We start from the raw sequence: 22,639 nt of genomic DNA on the forward strand, positions 1-22,639 counted from the left end.
ACAGAGCTATAAGAAGGACCGTCAATAAGGTCAAGGTGCTTACCGATTTGGATTGCATTGAGGGTTTGATTTTAGGATTTGGGCCCCGCATCTTCCCCATGTTCTTACGCTTCTGTTAAGATAGGAGGGGCAGAGGTCACAAGAGAGGAAGAAAAAGAAAGTCAGCACAAAACACTCATTATTTATGTCAGCAAGTCACTGACTAATAAGAGAGTCTCCCCAGCTTAAAGTTATTTCTGCACAAATAATCTAGTCCCTCTTGCTGCCAAGATTCTAAAAAACTGATGGTAACATTGTTAAATGAGCAGGAGGAGAGGAATACAAAGCAGCTCGAGTTTTCTACATGAGCTTCTCTGAATAGCAAATCACAGCTATAGCCACTGCTCCTTCTCTGGAAGCTTCTTCACAATGGCAATGATGAGAAAGACGTTTTGCCCCAGGTACCAGAGAGCCATCCTGGAGATTTTTCTAAAACCTCTAAGGCTCCAGATGCATTTTCAGCATCCTTGTAGTTCTTCAGCATTAAAGAACCACTTGATACAGACAGAAAAAAATGATCTCCTATGTTCACTTCAGGATTACCATCAGTGTCTGACAGCAGGCCTAGAACCCAGCTCTCCAGCACCTCTGCAAAAACAAAAGTCTAAGCCCATCTAACTGGAAATGAAGAGTATGGAGATGAGGCTCTGGGCATAAAACACTGTGTTCCTTTCAGTGAATTCTGACCACTTCCAAACCACATTGTATTTCAGGTATAAAGTTCAAAAAGTACCCCTGCTATTCCCACATGTGCACCCCCAAATATTTGCAAGATACTAACATTGGAAGTATGCTCTTTGTATGTGGCTCTCTCTTGTGGCGACAAACTCTGTAAAGAAGATAAAGGAAAGAAAACCAAAGATTAAAAGATATACAAGATGTTCAAAACATGAGAAATGAGGCCAGAGCCTGACTACCAATGAAACTGCAATCTAACAGTCCCTTTTTGGAGCAGCCAGATTTTAACACAGTCATTCCCCATCAGCATGTCAATCCTGCTTTGTGCTTGATGGAGTTTTGTCCCCTTTAATTACCCACATTATATAGATATAGAACAGCTGGAAAATCCTTGCAGCTGTTGACAGTTGTGGAAGTTTGTTTTAGAGCAAAGGAAAGGACAATTTCCCATCCCCACTAAACACTTCAGACAAGGTCTAGGAACAAGGAAAGATCTTGCAATTCAGGGTGGCCAGTGAGGAAGGATAGCGGAGGTGGGAATATTTGGCTAAAAATCCCACATATAAGACTATATGTGGGATTTTTAGCCAAATACTCCCACCTCAGCTAACCTAGCCTTAGGTGTTCTGTTGATGGGAACAAGAGCTGAATTTCACCTGCAGATTCAAAAGCAGGCCTCTGGTCTAAAATAGTACAGAGTTAAAATGTTGATATGGTTGTTGTAAGGGCCTTCACTTGGGAGGCTTCACCATAATACCCTCTGCTTTCTCCAAGAAGCGCTACCTGTCCTCCTTTTCCTCAATCAAGAGCTCACCTTGAGCCATATTTCCAGGTGCACTTTGTATTGTTTCTGTTGCTCTTCAGCCAATTTCTTGTACTGATCCTTTTGGCTCTGCGAGATGCGTTGCCAGCGGCTTCCAATCTCCACCATCCGCTCCTTCAGAGGAAGATGGTTAAGTTCACCGTTTGAAAGGAGCTCCTGAGAGAACTTCTGATACCCATTCCTGGGGAGGAAGCACAAGGCAGAGAGAGAAAGGGTTTGAGTGAATAGGGGGAGAAAGAGAACGACAGCACAGCCTCCTTAATACAGAAGTTCCTTCTCAGTTTCCAGGGTTCACACCACTTCATCTTAGATGACCAAATGCATGCACTTCATCCTGCAGTGGGGAGGCAGTCACAGAGGCCTCCTCAAGATAAGGAAATGTTTGTTCCCTGACCTCAGGGCTGCATTGGCACTGGAAAGTTGGATAGGATTGGGCCCTAAATTGTGCACGTGGTTGCCTCTTCTTCATAAATTGGGATATGTTTGGCCATGAAAGTGCTGTGGTGTGACTGGTGGGCACAATTCTGCTCCTGGTCACATGTTCACTGGACACATGTTCAGGTGTGTGCATAAAAAGAAAAAGCTATGACGAGAGCAACAGTGGGCCAAAATACGTGGGCACAAATTTTGTATGGTAATTTGTCGCAAGAATGTAAGTTATTTCTTAATGCATGAAAAAACTAAGGAGGTTCAGAAAATCACAGAAATTCTGATCCTTAGGATAATGGAAGTTGTGGGGGGGGGGATGCTGAATAGAAGGAATGTTACTGGAACAGCTCATTTAACTTGCTTCCTAAATGATACCAGATTTATTTGCATTGACACACAACTTTCTGCTGAAAAATGTGTTAATTTGTAACTATTGTAGGATAAACCCTTTTAAGAAACATCACACCAATAATTCACAAACATTATCCCAGAAGGCCAACCCGCCTGGAACAAATGTTTTGAGTCCTAACCCGGGCAATTCTTGGGATTATGGGACTCAAGTCAGAGCCTTACATGTTGGGGACTAATCCACTGAAAGTATAAGAGATCCCGGTCAGAGAATTGCAGACCATTCAAAACAGGACCACAGACCAGAATCATCCTGGCCCTAGGCATCAGATGGTTCTGAAAAGCCAGTCCCATTGTGCATCTATGTTGACACCTGCTCTCTGTTTCAGGTACTTCGTCCATCTTCTGCTCTGGAGTGGAGATGAACAGGGCGGGAGGAAGGGCTGACAACACTCTGACAGCTCTCTTTCAACTGGCAAAGTAACAGAGAAACTCTATGTCCAGGATAATAATCAGCCATCAGTTCTTATAGGATCCTTCCTAGCATCCAGGAGAGAGGGAGCCACTAGTAAGGCTTGCAGGGAACAGGGCTTTTCCAGTGGTAGCCCCAGAACTCTGGAAGACTCTTTCCCAGCAGGCCCATCTGTCTCCTTCCTTTTGGACAGGTGAAAGAGGATTCATGTCTCTGAGCCCTTAGGAGTTAAATATGTTTTAGAAGTTTTTCTACTGCTGTTTTGCTTTTTGAACTGTTAATCATAATGTGTGAGCTTTTCGGGGGTTTAAAAATAGTTTTGTGATGTACAGTGTAGTGGAAGGCAGTCTATAAATATTGTTCCACAAAACAGAACAAAGCAAAAGTTTCCCCCATACTACAATCAGTACTGCATCCCCAACCTTCTTTCTTGACTTATCTACACGTATTAAGCCATAGCTATCACTCCAACACATGCATACAGGCGCATATCACCCCCCCCCAACAATGATGGCATACTCACATGGGGGGTTTCTTTGGCTCTCCCTGGAATTTCATTTTCTTGGAGGCATTTGTGGAGCATGGTGGTGCCCTCATCTCACTTAATTCTCGCTGCAAAAAAAAAGGGGGGGGAGAGCAAAGAACAAGGCTAAGAAACCTCTTTGAATTCAATGAGAAAGAGACAGGGAATTATGAAGGTCTGTCATTCCTCCTTTCCTACCTCACTGAGCCTCACTGCAAGCCTTCAATGTCACATTTATCAGCTGTTCTCATCTAGCCATGATAAACAAACTTGCCACAGATTTTAAAACCAAGATTTTCAGCATGTGCAGAAATCTGAAGATCCCAAAGATCCCACTCCCAACCTGCACGGCAGAGGGGCTGTGTGTACACTATGCTAAAAATCTGCAGTCAGGGGATCCAAGTTCTGTGCAAAAATTAAGCTGAATTCTGCTATCTGTAGAGGTTTTGCATAAATTCTGCACTGCTTAGTATTCCGCGTAGTCTATTCTAATTTTGCTGAGAAGGGGCAAGAAGCTATATAGGGCACCGACAACTAGCTCTCAACCATCCAGTCATCTCATTTGATATGGCAGCAGGCACTGCCCACACACTTTCAAGTATCACTCTGCAGCCAAAAGTGTGCTGCTTTTACAAATAAATGTAAGATTTTCACAAAGCTTGATTTTGTACCCAAAACACCCTCTTTTTTTCTGCATTCCAGAAGAAATGCAACATATGCGCAGTCCAGATGCAGCACACACTACAGTCACACCCACAAACAGGTAGATTCTAAGGTGCTGTGCTTGTTTCTTTGTTGAAAACCTAATACCAACCTCGTATCGTTTCTGATCTTCTGCAGCTTTCTTGATCCACATCAGCTTCTCCTTTTTCTCCATGTTATTCCAGGTGGCTTCCATGGCTTTTAGTGCTTTCCCCCTGTCATTCTGAAACAGAAGACAGAATGTTACAACACAGCTTACAGGAGTCCATTAAGTACAGTACTTCCTTTCCAGAGAGCTCACGGCTTCTCCCTTTGGCACCAACCATCCTGTTTCCATCCAGATCATCATCTGAAACAGATGATCAACTTACCTGTAACCGATGCTCCTCAAGTAGTCCTCCATGCAGGCACACCTCTGGGGTGTTCTGCCTGCACAAGAGGGCCTCAGAGCTCTAATTAGAAAACTGGCATTCATGTGGTCTCTCCTGAAGGAGATTTGTCACCATCTGAACATGCCTCAAGGGGCAGGGCAACAACCCTTCCACTCTGCTCTGAAAGCAGAAGCATTGAGAATGTTCTCCATAAGTTCTCTCCTTATAATGATTCAACACATTTTCCTTCTCAGAGAACTGCTTTTTATCCTCTTTTTTTTTTTTTAATATTGTGAGCCTTTGGGACAGGGATATGTCTCTCATTCTATGTAAAGTGCTACATACATGAAGACCAAGACTATAAATGGCTACCAATCATGATGACTTTGTGCTGTCTCTGGTTCAGGGGCTATGTGCCTTTGTAAACCAGACGTAGGGTAGCAACAGTGGGAGAGAAGTATAGCTAGAAAACTCTCCTGCTTGTGAGTTTTCCAAAAGCAGCTGCCAGGCCATGGTGGAAAACAAGATGCTGGACTAGATGGACATTTAGCCTGAGGTAGCAGGGATTTTCTTATGCTCTTACAGCTAGCATTAAATAAACCATAATTATTTTTATTTTTTGAGGGATGATTTTCTTCTTTCAGTCCCCCATGACTGAAACGTTGCTAGGGCAACGTTCCAACAACTGATGGCTATGATCAAGGCCTAATCTGATTGGGAGAACACCCCAGAGTAGGCTCTTAGGCATATTGCCTGAATTTTTTTTTAAACCAAGTGGTGCTGCAACGGGTCAATGACACTCCAAGCTTCTCCATGAAAGAGAAAATGGACTATAACAGTCTCTGATTAACCCAATGGAGCCCAGGGCATTCTCGGTTGGCAGTCCCCCTGTGGTCAGTATCAGCTTATCTGGTACTGATACAGAGCATGGCCTCAGTCCCACCACACTTTGTCTCAGTCCCTCTCAAAGCAAGTGCCACAAAAACGTCAGAGTCTGTCACTGCTAAACAGACTAAGAAGCTGGTATCCAATCTTGGATACCAGTCTTAGCAGTCTCGAGCTGCGAGTATAAGGATCCAGGTTTCTAATTCGCTCACAATGACCCTGAAAAGAAGTGGCAAACACATACAGACTACTCTTCTGCTATGAAGGTACTCACAGTTGGCCTGGATATACCCTCCCAGAACTCCATCTTCACCGAGTGAGGTTTCTGAGGCCCTTGTGACCCCTTCTTTTACAGAAGGAAAGACTGAGGATTTACCTCTTTCTCCTTTGTGACCACACTCTTGGTACCACTGAAAGTTATCCAGCAGGATAGCATGGACACTGTCTCATTAAAGAATTCTAACCTTAAAGTCTTGCAACTCTGGTGCTTCCGATATCCTCTGCTATGTTCAGTTCAGTCTCCTGTTGTTCCTACTGCTACATTCTCAATTTCTGCTTTGACAACTATAATGCAAGTGCTGATGAGACCACAGGTACATTTGGCTCATATTCCTTTAAGCAATTATAGTGACGCCCAATTGCAATACTGAGATCAGTCCAGAGCGTATTACAGTGACCAACCTTTATGTCATTGTGGTTTTTTCCCCCCTTGCCCTCAACAGATGGGAGAGGCTTTTCATTTGTCTCCTTTTTCAGCTTTTGAAGCAGATTCCAACTCAGATTCCTTAGACAACACGACCGCAGAAGATAGCCTCTTAGTCAGACCTGAACCATGTCATACACAGTCAGGAATAAATCTCATCATCTAAGAACCTCCGTTTCTATGTGGAACAAGTCAAATGTACGACTCATTTTGTCAACATGGAGATAGTGCTGGTGCCACAGGTTGACCCAATGTTTCAATTTGGCCAGTTGTATTTCTCTGGTGATTTTCTTCATTCTGAGGCAAAATCAAGAGTTCTCAAACAAAACTGTTGAACTCCACACTGGCTTGAGAAGATTTATCTAGTTCAGCAGAACTGTTCCCTTATAGGTGAAGATTCTCATTATAAAAACGGCAGAGTCCTTCACTCAGTTCCAATAGAGAAGGAGGGATGTAAATCAGATGTGATGAGACAAAAGTTCTATTCCACAGTTGCACGCTCCCTCCTTATTGCTAGCTCACAAGCATGCAGGTCTCAGTATCGGTGCCGCCTATAAAAAATTTTTTCACTTCAAACATTTGCCGGACAATAAGAAACAGTCTTCCAGGGTGTTTCAGGCAGAAGCCTTTTGTCTCTTACAACTGCAAGTCAACCATGCTTGTCATATGGTGGACTGGAGTTCTAAGTCCTTGAAGAAACATATGTAGATATGTTCCATGGCGTTGCTGCTCAAGAGCAGGACCCAAAGAGATGGTCAACTGTTTGCTGGCAAGGATCTCTTATGTTCTAAAGACCAACAATGCATCTGAAAAACTCCAGAAGAGGAAGACAACTGCTGAGTCTCTAGGGGTCACTCGGGTATTCAACCAGGTACCTGTGCAGCAGCCAAAACACCACTCAGGGTGATCAACACTCTCAGCACCATTTTTCCATTTTGCTCATGGACTTAGCCACGAACTTCTAAAAATAAAAACAAAAACCCCTCACTGGCACACCCAGTAGTTTTCCTACCAACTGTCTAAACCAGTGGTTCCCAAACTTTTTCAGCTGGTGGCTCCCTTGATCTACTGCACTATTGGCTACAGCTCACCATTAGGCTATATGCCTACACTGTATAGGGCAGCAGGTTTTTTATGAGGATTCCATGGCCCCCAGGGAGCCACTGCTCACAGTCTGGGAACCACTGGTATAAACCTAAACCAATTCCCCAGTGAACAACGACTCGTAGTGTTTCAAAACAGAATCTTTCACTCCTGCTCACCTCAACACTCCTGATGCCAGCCTGTTTCCCATACTAAGTACTGATCAGCATCCAAGGCAGGCTTTTTTTTCTTTTGTTCCAGGGTCCCATCTTTTTTAATGATATAGGAACTCAACACAGCAGACTGTCAAATTCAACATGGTTTTCTCCTTAAGACACCTTCTGCATCATTTCTCCAACTGCTCATTGCCCTTCTGTGCAAAGGAGCCACCGACCTACCCCCAGGTCTCACACCCTGAGGTTTTGTGTGTGGTATTTCTCTCCCCTCTCCCTGCTATATCTTCAATCCATTCTGGACTTTTAGCACCAACGTTTTCCATTGCACTCTGGAAATTCCATGCAGTATAGGTATATCCGCTTCGTGCTAGGACCTGGTTGGTACCATAGATTTAAACAAGCATGTTCACATTTCTATGTGCCTATAACAATGAAGTCCCTTTAGCTTGCAACTGGAATCAGTTACTACCAATATAGTGTTCTTCTGTTTGGCTGATTCATAGTTCCATGGGCCTTCACAAAATGCAGAGTGGTTGCTCCTGTGCCCCTTCACTGATCAAGGGGTTCAAGAATCCCCATTTAGGTAATTTGCTGCTAGTGGGAACTATAATCACAAATTCATGCACTGCTCATGAAGCAAAGCATCAATTTGCTTAATTTGCTTGACGTATACAATTGGGATAAGCCTATCTCAATTCTCAATTCACACTCCAGCACACACTATTTACTATGGGCTTAAGTTGGCTTCCTATGCGGTCTTCTCCATGAATTCCTTCAGCAACCCTCACATCTACTTGGATTTACATTTGGCATTTACTTTGCCCATCTCTGCACATACCCATTGCAGCCATGAATTCTCTTGTGTTCTCAATTCCCTTTGGGTCCAGCAATCTTGTGAAACTCCTAATCTCAACTACTACTCCACATTCACTCATTGGGTGGCAGGACAGATGCAACTTGAGACAGGACACCTCTCTCAATTCCCTTACTACCATAACCTCCCACAAACCATTACCATAACCTCTTTCTGAGAATGGGGCATACATTGCTGTATATTGTTTGTCAATGAATTGTGGAATCAAGCACAGTGAGTGCTTCCCTGCCTCAAGAACAAATATTGTTGCCCAATTCTACAAGTAGGAGGAGATTCTTTCCTGCTGACTTTCTGCCAACTGGCTATAGACCTCTGTGATAGGTACATCATATACACTATTCTCTTTAATTCAATTCACCTGCTGAACTTTGGCAGTGTTGTAGCAGATGCACTGAAGGCAGCCAAGGAATCCACCCACAAGTGGTCCTTGAATCTCAGATATTAGAACACAAGATCAACCTCTTCACAACCTTAATGAACTCTAAGCACCCTCATATTTTCAGCAGAAGAGCCACAGACCTGCAGTCACTGAGGGATAACTTTATACAGAGTTCATGTATACCTCTTCTTTTGCACAATTCCTCTCATCATTGGAGTGCATGATTTCATAAACTGATTATCACTTCCTTGTTTCCTAATCAGCACTGGCTGGTACACCCTCATCATTTCACATACAGCCAATGCCTGCACCTATCAAAGGCACTCTACCAATGTAATGCGTGCATCCTTTACTAATGTTGCTATATAAACTAACTGCTTGGAGGAGCCATCTGTCTTAGGAACTGCTGCAAGAGGCTTGCTCAACTCTAAGCCTTCCAAAGAGAAATCATATATGCCCAGCAAATAAGGTTCCAAACTTATTCTGCTTTAGAGTTTAACGCTTTCTTTGTGCAAGTTCTATCTATTTTAGACTGTCTGTTGCAGTGTTCTGATTTGTCTTCTCTGAGAGTTCACTAAGTAATTATTTCTGCCTCCTGTATTCTGATCAGACAGGTCACTTTTTGCCTCACTGTGAATTTGTAAATACCTTTGCAATCTGTGCTTTCTTGTCAAAACCCCTTTTTAGCTCTACTAATGGGAAACACTTGAGCCCATGGCATGTGGTCTTTGCCTTTTGTCTCTCACAACTGCCTTCCAGGTAGCAAACAGCTCTGTCTCTAGAACAGTGATTTTCAACCTTTTTCATCTCATGGCACACTGACAAGGCTCGAAAATGCTCAAGGCACACCATCTGTTTTTGACAAGGCACCCTGGGGACTCACATCCTCCAATCGCCCTACTAAAAAAAGATCCTTTCCAAATTTTCCATAGCACACCTGTGGACCATTCGTGGCACTCTGGTTGAGAATGGCTGCTCTACAAGTTGGATTAACTTTATGCCTAGGCAGGAGGTCTGGCTCAGTGGTAGAGCTGCCGCTTTGTAAGCCTGAAGACCTAAGGCTGCCAGTTCGAAACAACTGGAAGTATTCAAAAACTGACAACATGCTGATATCCTGACAAGCTGACCCTTGGTGGCAGAAAGGAGTTGCTGTCAAGTTGAGCGTGGGAGGTGAAGCGGCCAGAGAGAGACCAGACCAGGAAGGAATTCAGCTAGAATGAGGAGTTCTACGAAAGATTAGAACTATTCTATTGTAAAAATCCCTGCGAGGATTTAAAAAAGCCTGCCTATGTAAACTGCCTTGGATAAAAGTCTGAGGAGAAATGTGATGACCAAGAAAGGTGGTATAGAAATACCTGTATTATTATTATTATTGTTAAAAAAAACACAAACTAAACACTCCTTCCTGCAAGACTGTAACAATAAGGTGGCCTTGTTGTTCCAATGTGGCTTTTCTCCCCAAGGTGATATGAGACTTTCGGTTTGCATAGGACCTTTTGCTCCCAGGTTGTGTTTTTTTCAAACTCAGAATGAAGGGGACCAGGAGCTTAATATACTGAATGCCCATGGTGTATTTTCTTCTTACCTGCACACCATGATACCCTTTCACAAGTGCATTTCCTGCGTCACACAGGATCAAGGAAGGGGCACTGCACATCTCCTCAGCACTTGATTATCTTGGCAATTATCCCCCATTGTGAAATTGCTTGCCAGGCACTTTCAGAGGCCACTTGCTTCATTATAGTTGTTGCTACTTCCTCTGTTTTTCTCCACATGAAACATCCATCACTTTGTGCAAGGCAACTACATGGTCCGCATCACTGACTCTTATTAAGCATCAGGGGACAATGCTGCTTTGGGCAGGGTTGTCTAACAAGCTTTAAGGCCACCAAGTACATTAGCAGGTCAATCACCCATATACCTACACTGCAACGGGTGTTCTCTTTCTCGGGATACCTTGTGTGGTGATCTGAAAGAACCAAGTGGGAAGGTGCTCAGTGCACCCCTAAGGCATGCGCAGACAACCGCAATGCTCCCCTCAAGTACTGTTGGAAACCAGAAGGAAGAAGAGTAACCTGTTGCAGGGGCCCCTGCCCTACATTTCCATCTCTGAGCAAAAAATAACCATAGGAGCTTCCTCCATGCATCAAAAAACAGCAGCATATGCAAAATGCTCCTTGGTGACTGCCCAATCCCTCTGAATTCTCTTTCATGGAGGTTTGCAACAGTCTGACAATCTTCTGGAAGCCGTGAGAATGATGCTTTTTAAACTAGGCTGGCTCTCCATGGCTTAAGCAGACCAAGCTTATTAATTGTTTTGTTACACAGTCTAATATTTTGAGAAATATTTTCATAGAAATTCAAATTATAACCCCCTTTAGGGGTTAAGAGAAATAAATTTTCTCCTGTAAGTAAACAGCATGTGAACCACTCAAGAGCCCCATCCCATTTTTGAACCACAACCAGAACATCTAATGAGGAATGCCTTTGTTCACATGAGCACAAGCCAAACGACAATGGTCTCTTGACCACTAGCACCCTCCTTGTTGGTCTTGTATTTGGATTCCCTCCTTGGTACATACAGCTGTCACTGACCCAACCGCTTGTCACCTCCAAGGTGTCAAAAGAGTCCAAGGAGTCATGATATGATTGTTCCAGTTTGGTTCCAAGTTGATTACTAATTGGTTCATATGCGAAAACTTAAAATAGGACTCATGCTACAGTGTTGATTTGCAAAGTGAAGTGAAGCAAGTTGATAGGTTGCAAGAACCAAGCGTACAAGAAATAAATAAAAGCAAATAATTGCCTGAGAGCTTGGTAATGACCTCTGCAAGGAAGTCGGGACTAGCTCCACCCTCACGATGTTCTGAAACTGTTGTAATATCAAGCATTCTACGTGACTACTTTGCTCAGTGCTTGCCCAACTAATGGGTGAACCTCTGAGCCCATGGCGTGCGGACCACTATGTTTTTCTGCTGCTGAATCTGTTGCAATTTTATTATTGTTTGTTGCTTTGATCAAACTATGCTGTATTGTTCTTTGATCTCACTATATAAATCCCCCTAAGACAGAAGATAAATAAACATTTTAATTAAACTATAACAGCCAATATTAAAAGTTGTCACATGGGTTTCAATTTGCCCTTGTTTGTTATCATAGATTCCTTACCATAATCACCTTACAGCAACAGGCCTCTGCCTTGCCCGTTTCCCATCTTTCAAAGATGGCACAAGCCAAGACAAATCCAGAAGGTGTAAAAAGTCCTACAGAGCTTAGTTGTACATGTGTATTATTCATTCAGGTTGGGGGCTAGAGGAGGTTCCACCATATCTGTTCTTACTTTTAGTTTGTTTCCAATTCTGTACCAGTAATCTGAATTTTTTCTTTAAATTGTGTTCTGCTTTGGGTTAAAATCTGCTGCTGAACCCATTGTACTGTTTCACATTATTACACAGTAGTGCATGGTAAAAATCCTCCCATCTCACTTGGCAAGAGAATAGAGAAGACCAAGCTAATTTGGGATGAGAGAGCTCATCCCTCGGGCAGTGTGATATTGTCTCTCCCAAACAACTTCAAAATACTGTCTTGGCTCAAGAAAGTGTAAAAGTTCAGTTTTTGGTTTAGGTTCAATCAGCACCAACGCTCACTTCCACAGCCATACGTGACCCTCCCCTCTTTACCTTGAAGCGGGCAAGATAATCTCCAATGACACTTTGCTGCCAGATCTCCTCTGCTGTCTTGGGTGACTCTGGAAGTTTGCCACGATCCTCCTTGTCAGAACCGTGCTTCTTCTCTGTCTGCGCTTTCAAGGCAGCCTCACGAGCTTTGTACTTGGCCTATATCAGAAAATGGGCAGAGACAGTCAAACATCTAGAAATCTTCGGGGCAACCAGGACTCACCAGTAAGAAACAAATAGCTGATTGCATACTGTCCTACAGTGGTTTTCCAACTGTGTTTTTGGGCTCCCACTATTAAAAAGCCAGCAACGGCACAATTAGGCAGCCTAAACAATGCTACTGAACATTCTTGTAATACACAGCCAAAGGAGAAGGTTATTTATGTTTCAGGGCACACTTTTAATTTATTCATTTTCTTCATGCAAATAAAGTACAGGCAGGAAGCCTCTTGTATCTGCAGATTCAGTATCTGCGGTTTCACTTATCCATGAATTTGGGACGGGACGACAACATACCAATTAACGTTTATTGCTTAGCACTAAGAAAATGTTCTTTCTTCTACATGTTGCTATAAGCATGCGAGGTTACAGCAATGTGCAGGCAGGCTGCAGGCAGCTTGAAAAGACTAAATTGAACACTAACAGGAAGCAGTTAGTGCTTGGGGGCAATGTTAATGGGAAGGAGACCATGGAGAAGGGTGGCCTGTAATGGGGGGTGGTGGCCCGGAACAGATTCCATGTGGATATAGGAGGTGCACCTGTATGTACCCTACAATGTACTCCAGCATTCTCTGCAATGCACAAAGCTCTACAGCAAACTCGTCAATATAGAAAACTTCAGCAGGTGAAAATGTATCTGCCTTCTTCTTAATGGAAATAAGAAGATGAGTTATTCCACAAATGACATTTGTTATCTGAAGTTCAGTTTCATGTCTCATTGCCTACTGAGGAGTGGCTGGAAGGATACAGAACAGAGGCTTTGCAAAGGTGACTCCCCAGCGATGGTATTCTCTCCCCAAAGAGGCCTGGCTGGCTACCTATGCTACACACTTTTAAATTGCCAATGAAGATGTTTTTGTTTCCTCTGGCTTTCCTTTTGCTATGCTTTGGTTTTATTTTTATTTTTATTGATGCTGTTTGCTGGTTGTTATTCCTGCTTGTTATGCTTTCATTTGGCTTGTTTATTCAGATGTTTTATTTTGCAGTTAATTTTTTTTAGTACAACTACGAGCGACCCTGATGACACCTTTACTGGAGCAGAAAGTGGCCTAAAAACTTTAAAATATCAAGTATATGACAAGCACATAGGTTACCTATCACCTTCTAGGCACAACTCAAGGTTGTTTAAAGAACTCTATACAGCCTAGACACTGCATAGCCTTTGAGCCTGTTCATTAAGATCATATGGAGAGGCCCTGCTTACTATTTCTCTGTGCAAGGCAATAATTAGATGCAGCATGATTAGAGCAGGGCTTTTTCTATGGCGATTCCAATCAGCAGAGCCTTTTGCTCAGCGAGATCAACTGCAGCCTGATCCTACTAGTTTTCCTAACATGTGTGCAATATTTTGTTCAGCATGTGTTTGAGGATATGTAAGGGAGTTTCAGTGTTAAGTGGGTTTTAAACAGGTATTTGTTATTAGCATGTTAACTGCCTTATATAGGCAAGTTTTAATTGTTAGCTGCCTTGTGTATATAGATAAAGCAGGGCAGAAATCTCAAAATAGAAAAATTCTTGCTATAAAATAGAAATAACTTTCATTAATTTGCTGAATAGGCCAGAATTTAAACAGCAGCCAAATAAGGAATTTGAGATTGCAATACTTAAAACACAGTTCTATTTTCTATTAATAACCAGCATTTGTTTAGTATTTGCTGAGTGTGCAAAGCACCTCACATTAGCCTGATGTAGTCCTTACAGAATTTACTGTTATCCCTTTTTTATAGCAGGAGCTTGAGATTCAGAGGGAATGGCTTGCTTAAGGCTACAAGGTGGGCACATGGCAGAGGTGAGATTTGCACTGGGGAAGATCTGATTCATAGCTCAGTCTCTTAGCTCCTTCACCATACCACCTCTTTATACTAATTTGTTGGATTAATCAGACATAGTGCAATCACTTTATTAGAATTGTATATTTTCTTTTTTCTATTTGGAAGTTCAAGATTAAAACACCAGTTCTGGCTTCTTTCACACAGTGGACTAAACATCTACCTTTAAAAAAAAAAAGCAACAACAAAACACATATACACCCCACCATCACTTGCAAATAAGGTTAAGGCAGTCATTTTCACTTTTTAACAACCTAATCACATACATGACTGCTTAATTTAAATGATCTCATGGACAGGCAGTTTTCTCTCTCTCTGTGAATAGAGGGTATTCTAAAGACAAACAACACAGGCCAACACACATTTTGCTTCCTTAAACGTTACACCAATTCCTGGGTATATTTGGGGTACTGATTCCAAATGGTATCTGTTTTGCCCTATCACGTCTAGTTTTGGAGACAAAGCATAGCCTCTTTAGTGAATGGTTCAAGCCTACACCATGGCTTCCTCATGAGGAAGCTGCTTGAACCATTCACTAATGAGGCTATACTATATCTCCAAAACTAGATGTGATAGGGCAAAAAAGATGCCATTTTTTGAATCAGCACCCCAAATTCATATTAAACCACCATAAAGTTTGGGAAAAAATTTTCTGACCCTCAATTTTGTAGGCCTGTGTAATCAGACCTTCAGACTACCATATGTATTGTAGAGAGAACATAGTTTCAGGTTTCTCTTGGGAAATGCAGTTTCTCCTAGGCTAGTAAACTGCTGGTATGACAACACTATGGCCTTAATGCATCAAACATGACTCAACCATATACCTAGAGAGATTTTTAAAAGCCTAAACCACTCCTCACCTACCCTCTATATCCTCCTGCTCCCCACACCTTTACACATCTCTCGTGAAGTGTCTACCTTGAAGGGTATAAACTGTACCAGTAATAATGCAAGTACAGGTTGAGCCTCATTATTTGTGTGGGTTCCATTCCAAGCACTCATGTGGATGGCAAAAAATGCACTATAGCAAATCAATTTAAAAAAACAAAGTTTCTTTGCTCAGGTGATTTAAAAACAGCAATTGCTGACCTTTGTGATGTAAGATAAGAGTCATTAAGAAGACAATCCATCAATCAGTCCTCCTCCAAGCACTTAGAAAGAAAGAAAGGCCCCACTCAGCCCCTCCCTTCACCAATGCAAAGTGATCACCTTATTGCTCAGGGGGAAGGAAGGGACCCGCTGGAGAGAGAAGGATTGATGGATTGCCAGCAAGCTGCCCTCTTTGTCTCTCATTAAGGAGGCTATTGTTAAAGGACTGTTCAGTTTTTTAAACTGATTTTAAAAGGATGCATTTTTCCCCTTCTCCAGGGATCAGCACATTCCTTCTCATTTGCAGTGGCCATTCGCGTTGAGTCAAATCTGTGTATAAAAAATCAGTGTATAAATAGGCTGGACCTGTATCTTGCTGAAGAAAAGAAAAGACTAGGTTGCCAGATAAAAGTTTAAAACACCTTCTACGTACAATTCTTTGTAGATTGTACAATAAGACGCTTGTGAGTAGACTAATTAGAATTCAGCTTCCTAGGAACTGGAAGCTTCATTGGTTATTTATTTAAAGAAAACATCACCACAAGTCATGTTTCTAGGTGTCATGGCTACCAAGTTTAATTTATGAGGCTTAAGGGGAGCAAAGTGGGATGACGTGTGTTTCTCCAGCAGTGCTCTGAACTGCCCACAAGAGCATCAGATTCCTGTTCTTCCTCTCACCAACCTCCATTTGTCTTTCTAAATATACTGAATTCTGCAGCAAGAAACAGATGACTGTATGTGACCATTTACATGGTAGCTTACATGGGTTTATTTATTTTCTCAATTTTCTGCCAATATAGATAAAACAGCTGACAAAAGTTAAAAATTCATATATGTCCTAATCTTATAATATAGCTACTGTAGATACAGGATGGAGAATCTTACCACGCCCCTGTTTTCTTGTATTTCTGACTGGTGCAGAGGTGTGGTGAAGTACCCCTCAGCAAGTGGGTAGAAGCTGCTGGCCACTGGCACTCTATGTGATTGCATGCCCATTATAGTGAATGACTGCTTGATAAATGATCATTTGTCTTCACCCAAAGTCAGCAAGAACCTAACCACCCCTCAAATGGGACTTCTTCCCTTAATCATCAATCATTCAAATCATGATATTCAATCACTCCCAATAGGGTCCCCAACAACCCCTTCTCAGGCTTTTAAACCAAGCCTCAAGACCTCTCCTTTTTAAGTTCTGTGCCATATTCACAGTTGCACTGGAAGATGAATAATTTATAAGGATGTGAAAGGGAGCTCTGACTGTGCCCACTTCCACACCAAATGAAGGTGTTACTGAGGTCTGGCTCTCCCTGGCGCAAACTGGTAAAAAATGAACAGAGAGAACGCAAGGTGAAATGGTAGGAGCGCCCAGACTGCGACAGAGCTGCTGGTGCCTTCTAGAAGGAACAGAAAGCTCTGGATAATTCCAAAACTTCCTGTGATTTTCTAGCAGGTTTCTGTTCTTTTTTTAAAAGGGCGAAGGAGAGGGTCAAAATTCCTGGTTCCACCCAAGTCAACCAAAAAATATTCTAGCTGACTTTGAGACACCCAGGAGTACGTTCCCCCACTCCTCCTTCCCAAAAAATATGGTAAGGAGAATGTGCATTATTGATCCAACAACCTTTTTTTTCTCTGAAAGATCATTCCACATCCGCGCCAGCAGCCGGGTCAGTTCACTCTCCGACAGTTCGGGTCGCTCCTCCTGCAGCTGCTTGCGTTTCTCCTCCGAGAAGATAAACATAGCAGAAACGGGCCGTTTGGGTTTCTCAGAACCTCCCTGTCAAAGAGCACAAAGGGACTCGTGGTTGTAGAACTTTGCGTTTGTATCTTTGTTTCAAAAAAGAAAAAGAAAAAGCGCTATGGGAAATAGAATACAAAAATAAAGAGAAAGATAGAGAGAGCAAAAATTGGAGTGGAAGGGCTGCAAACTTTACCCAGTACATTAATCAACTAACACTGATTAATCACTGGGAACAAATTTATATCAGCAAGTTCAAATGGGACAAGTGGGGTATAAAGTTAAAAGTATGTTTATCTTTTGAGACTGTTTTGGTTCTAGTGTGTTACTGTATAAAGAGAATGAAAAAGCAAGAAACCCCTAAAGACAGGCCTTTATGTCTAAAAACAAGTGGTAACTTATTAAACTGTTAATTAGTACACATTTTCTTCAATATCTCAACAAGGTACATATAATGGGACTTTTGGTCATACGGAAATTTTCTTTAATTTATCAGTGACTGAGTTATATGGTGGATGATTAATCAACTAAACATTCTTTAAGCCTGCTGACGGTCCTACTTATTTTATATAAAGGGGAAACCTTACATTTGGAATTTTTGTTTGTTTAGTTGCTGCCTTTATCAAAATGCCCACAACAAACCTAGCAGTCATTTTAAGTGAAGTCTTGAGACTGGTTTGAAAGTCAGATTCACCCAACAGCTTAAATGGAAAACAAAACAAAACAGAAGACACTCATATCCACAAAGCTTCCTTCTAGTTGCCCTCACCCCTGGAGAGGGCAAGTTTCACTCACCTTGCTGGCATCTGGTGAGGACTTCTTAGAAGCAGGGCTGGTGGCACCTTTCTTGTTCACTCCCAGCATCTTCTCCTCTCCCAGAACCCTCTGCTGTTCTTCTTCAGGTAAGCTCTTAAGTTTTGGAGGGAAAGGCAAAACAAAAATGGATCATGGCTTTCTAGACACTGGGCTGTTTTTGATGTTCTCTGCCTTGCACCCTTATAGCAAATTAATTTGGCAGCACCTTCAACATATATCAATAAGAAGCTCCTCCTAAAAGGATTAGCTTCCCAGAAGGATATGACATCAATAATCCAGCATCTGCGCTGGTTTCCTATTACATTTTTCTTCCCCAAAGGGCAGCTGCGTCTGAAGACCATCTGGAATGTCAAAGATGACAATTCGGAAACAAATGTATATGAGCCCTGCTCACAGAAGCAAGTGGAAGTAACCCATTCAAGGATACCATCCTCCTCCAAAGGACAATGTGATGTCTGAACTGGGGTGGGGCCTGGCATATTCTACCGATTCCACAGTAATGATGCTGGTAATTGTAGTTTCTGTGTCCAAAGTGCTGCCTAATCTAGGCTGTGTACATGTGTCAAGGAAGCTTTAACTATGAATTGTGCAATGACTGAACTGGCAAATCATAAGCAGAAAATCAGGTCCATACTATGACTTGCCTGTACATTTGGAAGTGAAAACTATGGTCTGCATTCCAAGCAGGATTAGTGCAAACCATAGTATGTAACTTAATGTCTGAACTGAGCCCACTCCTCCACATATGAGCCACCCTCTCTCCTATACATTTACTTTGGCTAGGGAGATCCCGCTCAGAAGTCCCTCAATACACAAAACAAGATATGCTATGGTAGTGATTTTCAACCTTTTTCATCTCACGGCACACTGGCCGGGCACTAAAATGGTCAAGGTAACCCATCCGTTTTTTGACAATTGACAAGGCATACTGTGCTGTCAATGGGGAGCTCACATACCCCAATGGCCCTACTAATAAATAACCCTCCCCCAAATTCCTGTGGCACACCTGGGGACCATTTGCAGCACACCAGTGTGCCACGGCACAGTGGTTGAAAATGGCTGTGCTTTGGGATGGAGCAGGGCTTTTGAAGTGGCCCCAAAATGATAGCTCTAATAAAGATTACTGAAAAGTCTTTCAGGAGCTTAAAAAAATACTAGTTGCATTCTGTCCAAAGGCACCAAAAATCACTGAAACATAGTGGATGTGATCCAGTCAAAGCACTTCTAAGCTCTATTTTAATGGTAGTGGTAAAGCATGCACACTGAAATAAAAAGTGATGTAACCAGCTGGATCACGCACCCCCCCTTTTTTGAGACTAGTCATTTAATGATGTTATGAAAAAAATGAACAATTTATTTTGAGCATGGAGAGTGTTGACTGTTTGTCCAAAATAGATTACCTTAGTGCTTCCAGTCCCTCCTGAATCTCTCCTACCGAATCACATCTTTCTAGTTGGATCAACAACACACCCAAATGAAAAGGGCAAGAAATAAGAGCTCCAAAAGAATTACACACAGAATTAGCAGACTGCTCTCGGGGCGACTCACCTCCAGGAAACGCAGGAGTTCAATTTCATAATCTTTCTTTCTCTGTAGGGGCAAAGCAGCAAGAAGAGGTCAACTTTAGGGGCACGTAAGCCAAGAACTTGGGCCTCCTCCTGCTCCCCTCTCCAGTTCAGATTTGTCCCACCAAACTATCTGATTCTTGCAGGACTGCCAGATGCAAGTTTCTAGACACCTTAATAATGTTCAGATTCACAACAGTATAACAGTCGTTTAAATGAATGGCTCTCAAACTTTGAATTGCAACCTGATATTTGGTGAGCTGCAAAACGGACAAGCTGACAGCTGACAAAGAAAATGTATCAAGCCCTATGGAAACCAAAACTCAGCCACACATGCACATTTACTTGTGAGTAGGCAACCTCCCCCAATAGTAAAAAAGGGATAAAAACAGAGGCTTGAGCAGCTGGTAAAGTGAAACTTTTTTTTAAAGGGCGCAATCCTAACCAACTTTCCAGTACTGGCATAGCTGTGCCAGTGGGGCATGTACTGCATCCTGCAGTTGGGAGCAGTCATGGAGGGCTCCTCAATGTAGGGCAATGTTTGTTCCCTTAACTTGGAGTTACTTTGTCCTTTTGTCAGTGCTGAAAAACTGGTTAGGATTGCAGCCTCTATCTCAGAAAGCTAGGCGAGTCCCACCAGAGTATAAATTTACAAAGTGGGTCTAGAAACTGCCCAGACAAGTAAATGCAATAAACATTGTATTCCAGTTGTCTCCCCCACCACATTTTCTCCTTTAGAATATAAATTTCCCTTCCCAACACTTAAGACAGACATCACATTGGAAAAGGCGTAAAGTTCTAGCCCTGTGATAAAACGGCAGCTTTTTGGCTATCCCCACCTACCCAACTCCTAGGAACTTATATCATTTTTCTTAAAGCAGTAGCTTAGCAAGTTCAGTTGGCTGAAATGAAAATCACCGACTATTCTAATACAGCACTTTACTTATGTGTTTCTTTGACTATTGTGTGTATGGTAGCATATGAGGCTGCTAGAGTTTTCTTATCACCCTGCTAAGACATTCACAACAGCCTTTTGTTTGCACCCTACAACAGAATCAGCAAATGGTGTTATCATACTGTGTTCCCAAATGGAGGCAACCTAATACCATATCAGCAGATACCACATCAGCAGGAGTGCAGTACAACGGAACTGTTTTTTAGTACATATAACCACAAAATATACCAAATGGTACCTCTGGGCAACATTTTCAACTCTCTCTCTCTCTCTCTCTCTCTCTCTCTCACACACACACACACAGTTGGCTCACCTGATCACACTTTTTGTGATAGGCATCCTTTTCCTTCTGGGAGAGGAGCTTCCACTGCTGACTGCAGAGCACCATTCGTTCTGTGCTTGGGACATCTTTCATATTTGCCATCAGCTCAGCACAGTAAAGAGAGTAACTATTTCTAAAATAATAATTTTACGCAAATAACATTCCAGCATTAGGAGTTGGGATAGTCTATGCAAGACAATCAGACAAGCTGGTCCTGGCATTGTTTATCTTTCTCCGATTCTGTTCCAACAATTTGGGGTGGAAATTCATACTTTAACAACCCCAGCTGTGTATACAAAAGAGTAGGCTTGTATCCCATTCTCTCTATTGGTTTTCTGAATCTCTACAATTTTATATCTTTGTGGCTGGCTAATTCCATCTCTTTAACTTGGAGGAAGACAGGAGTCTCAAGAAACATTTTTGGGAGCAGCTGAAATCCCATAATCAAAACACTCTAATATTTAACTGCTAAAAGCAAATCTTAGCAATAGATTTAACAACTCAAGTGCTCAGGCCCTTGATCAGGCTCATAAAACATCCGAAAATAAATTGTGGGATGTACATTCTCAAGAGACAACTCAGAACTCCTAATTCTCCCCATATATGTGCCGTCTAAAAGGATCTCATCATTTTGAGAAACACTCCTATCACTAGACAGCAAGGTCTTTTTGACACTGACCTCTCAAAACATGTTCACACGATATTGGGACAGCACCCTATTATAACATACCAGTCAATCAGCACCGCTGAATTTGTGGTCGCCCCCAGAGCAGAAGATGAGTGTCATTTATTTAACATATTGGTCTTTTATATTCTGCCCTGAGTATACCTGATGTCAACGATCATATAAAAGTCTTATTTCTACTGTCTAACCAAGATAGATTTGTGCCAGAATAGCCAGATTTGTGGTGGCTTCTTAAAAACCAAGGGAAAAAAAAAACTTTGCCAGGATTAATGTGGTGATTTATAAAGAAGTTCTAATGACACCCGACTTATTTGTTAAAGTTCATTCTTAAACATCTGAGGAAAAAAAACATCTCTGGCTTCTATAGATGCTTTACAAAGAGCTTTTAACCACTGTGGATGATACACGTTTATTTTTTTACCTGCAACTGCTGAAATAAATATAATGATCTGAACAGTAAGCATGACTACTACCCATCACTTTTTTGAGCTCTGATGAAAAGTCTGGTTTTGAGCTCTGAAGTCCTTACAGACTTACACCCTGAGAAGGGAAGCCTCTTCTGACACTGCCACCTACAGTTTTTTGTAAGTACTTGCACAAAAGACAGTTAACTTTTGAGAGGTATACCCACCAGAATAAGGGCCTGATCCTGTTGTCCCAGTGCTGACCCACAGTGAGGCACACCTACGACACTAATCACCAGGCTGCCACCAGCTTAGGACAAGCCCACGCTGAGCCAGTACCGGGCAGAGGCTGGTTGCACGCTGCCCAGATCTCTGGGCAAGGGCTGCAGCAGTAAGTCAGGGTGGGGGGAGGCATTCTCAGACAGGGAGGAAGGCAGGGCAGGGGTGGAAGCGGGGCAGGAGGGGGACTCTGTCGCAATATTCTAACCCCCCTTCCAGCCTGGGAAACCCAACACTGATCTCCTAGATTCCGTACCAGCTCAGCAACAAGCACAGATCCAAGGAGACCCATCGGGGCCATCTGGCCACTACAGAGGGTCAGGGAGTGTAAGTTCCCTTACCCCAAGAAGACCTGGCTTGGCTTCCCAGCCCCACTGGATGCAGTGGTCACCATTTCAGCACCATTGCAGCCCTGGGTGCTGGGAAGCATAGAATTGGGCTACCCGGCTGCAATCCTGTGCACTCACTAGGACGTACTTCTGAGCAGACATACATAGGATTGCACTGTAAGGCATGACACATGACACAGGAACGGAGTCCACATTAGGGGAAAAGAGTGAAGGAGGTAGCTAGATTGGA

The 22,639-nt window shown here is 42.5% G+C and overlaps 1 protein-coding gene across 6 annotated transcripts in view; it reads right to left on the reverse strand.

The window, feature by feature from the left end:
* Window positions 1-22,639, reverse strand: part of UBTF (upstream binding transcription factor) — a 46,920-nt gene that overhangs the window by 2,656 nt on the left and 21,625 nt on the right. For 5 of the 6 annotated variants that reach the window (XM_066628068.1, XM_066628064.1, XM_066628065.1 and 2 more), the window contains 10 exons: window positions 20,684-20,825; window positions 19,399-19,440; window positions 17,830-17,943; window positions 16,918-17,073; window positions 12,166-12,321; window positions 4,127-4,237; window positions 3,313-3,401; window positions 1,532-1,721; window positions 821-868; window positions 44-112 (listed from right to left, as the gene is read on the reverse strand). In XM_066628068.1, coding sequence (XP_066484165.1) covers window positions 44-112; window positions 821-868; window positions 1,532-1,721; window positions 3,313-3,401; window positions 4,127-4,237; window positions 12,166-12,321; window positions 16,918-17,073; window positions 17,830-17,943; window positions 19,399-19,440; window positions 20,684-20,825 — 1,117 coding nt within the window. The remainder of the gene's footprint in view (window positions 1-43; window positions 113-820; window positions 869-1,531; window positions 1,722-3,312; window positions 3,402-4,126; window positions 4,238-12,165; window positions 12,322-16,917; window positions 17,074-17,829; window positions 17,944-19,398; window positions 19,441-20,683; window positions 20,826-22,639) is intronic. The other variant, XM_066628069.1, reaches the window with a different exon arrangement.

This window comes from Tiliqua scincoides, chromosome 5 (genome assembly GCF_035046505.1).
Source record: "Tiliqua scincoides isolate rTilSci1 chromosome 5, rTilSci1.hap2, whole genome shotgun sequence".
In the NCBI taxonomy this organism is placed as follows: Eukaryota; Metazoa; Chordata; class Lepidosauria; order Squamata; family Scincidae; genus Tiliqua; species Tiliqua scincoides.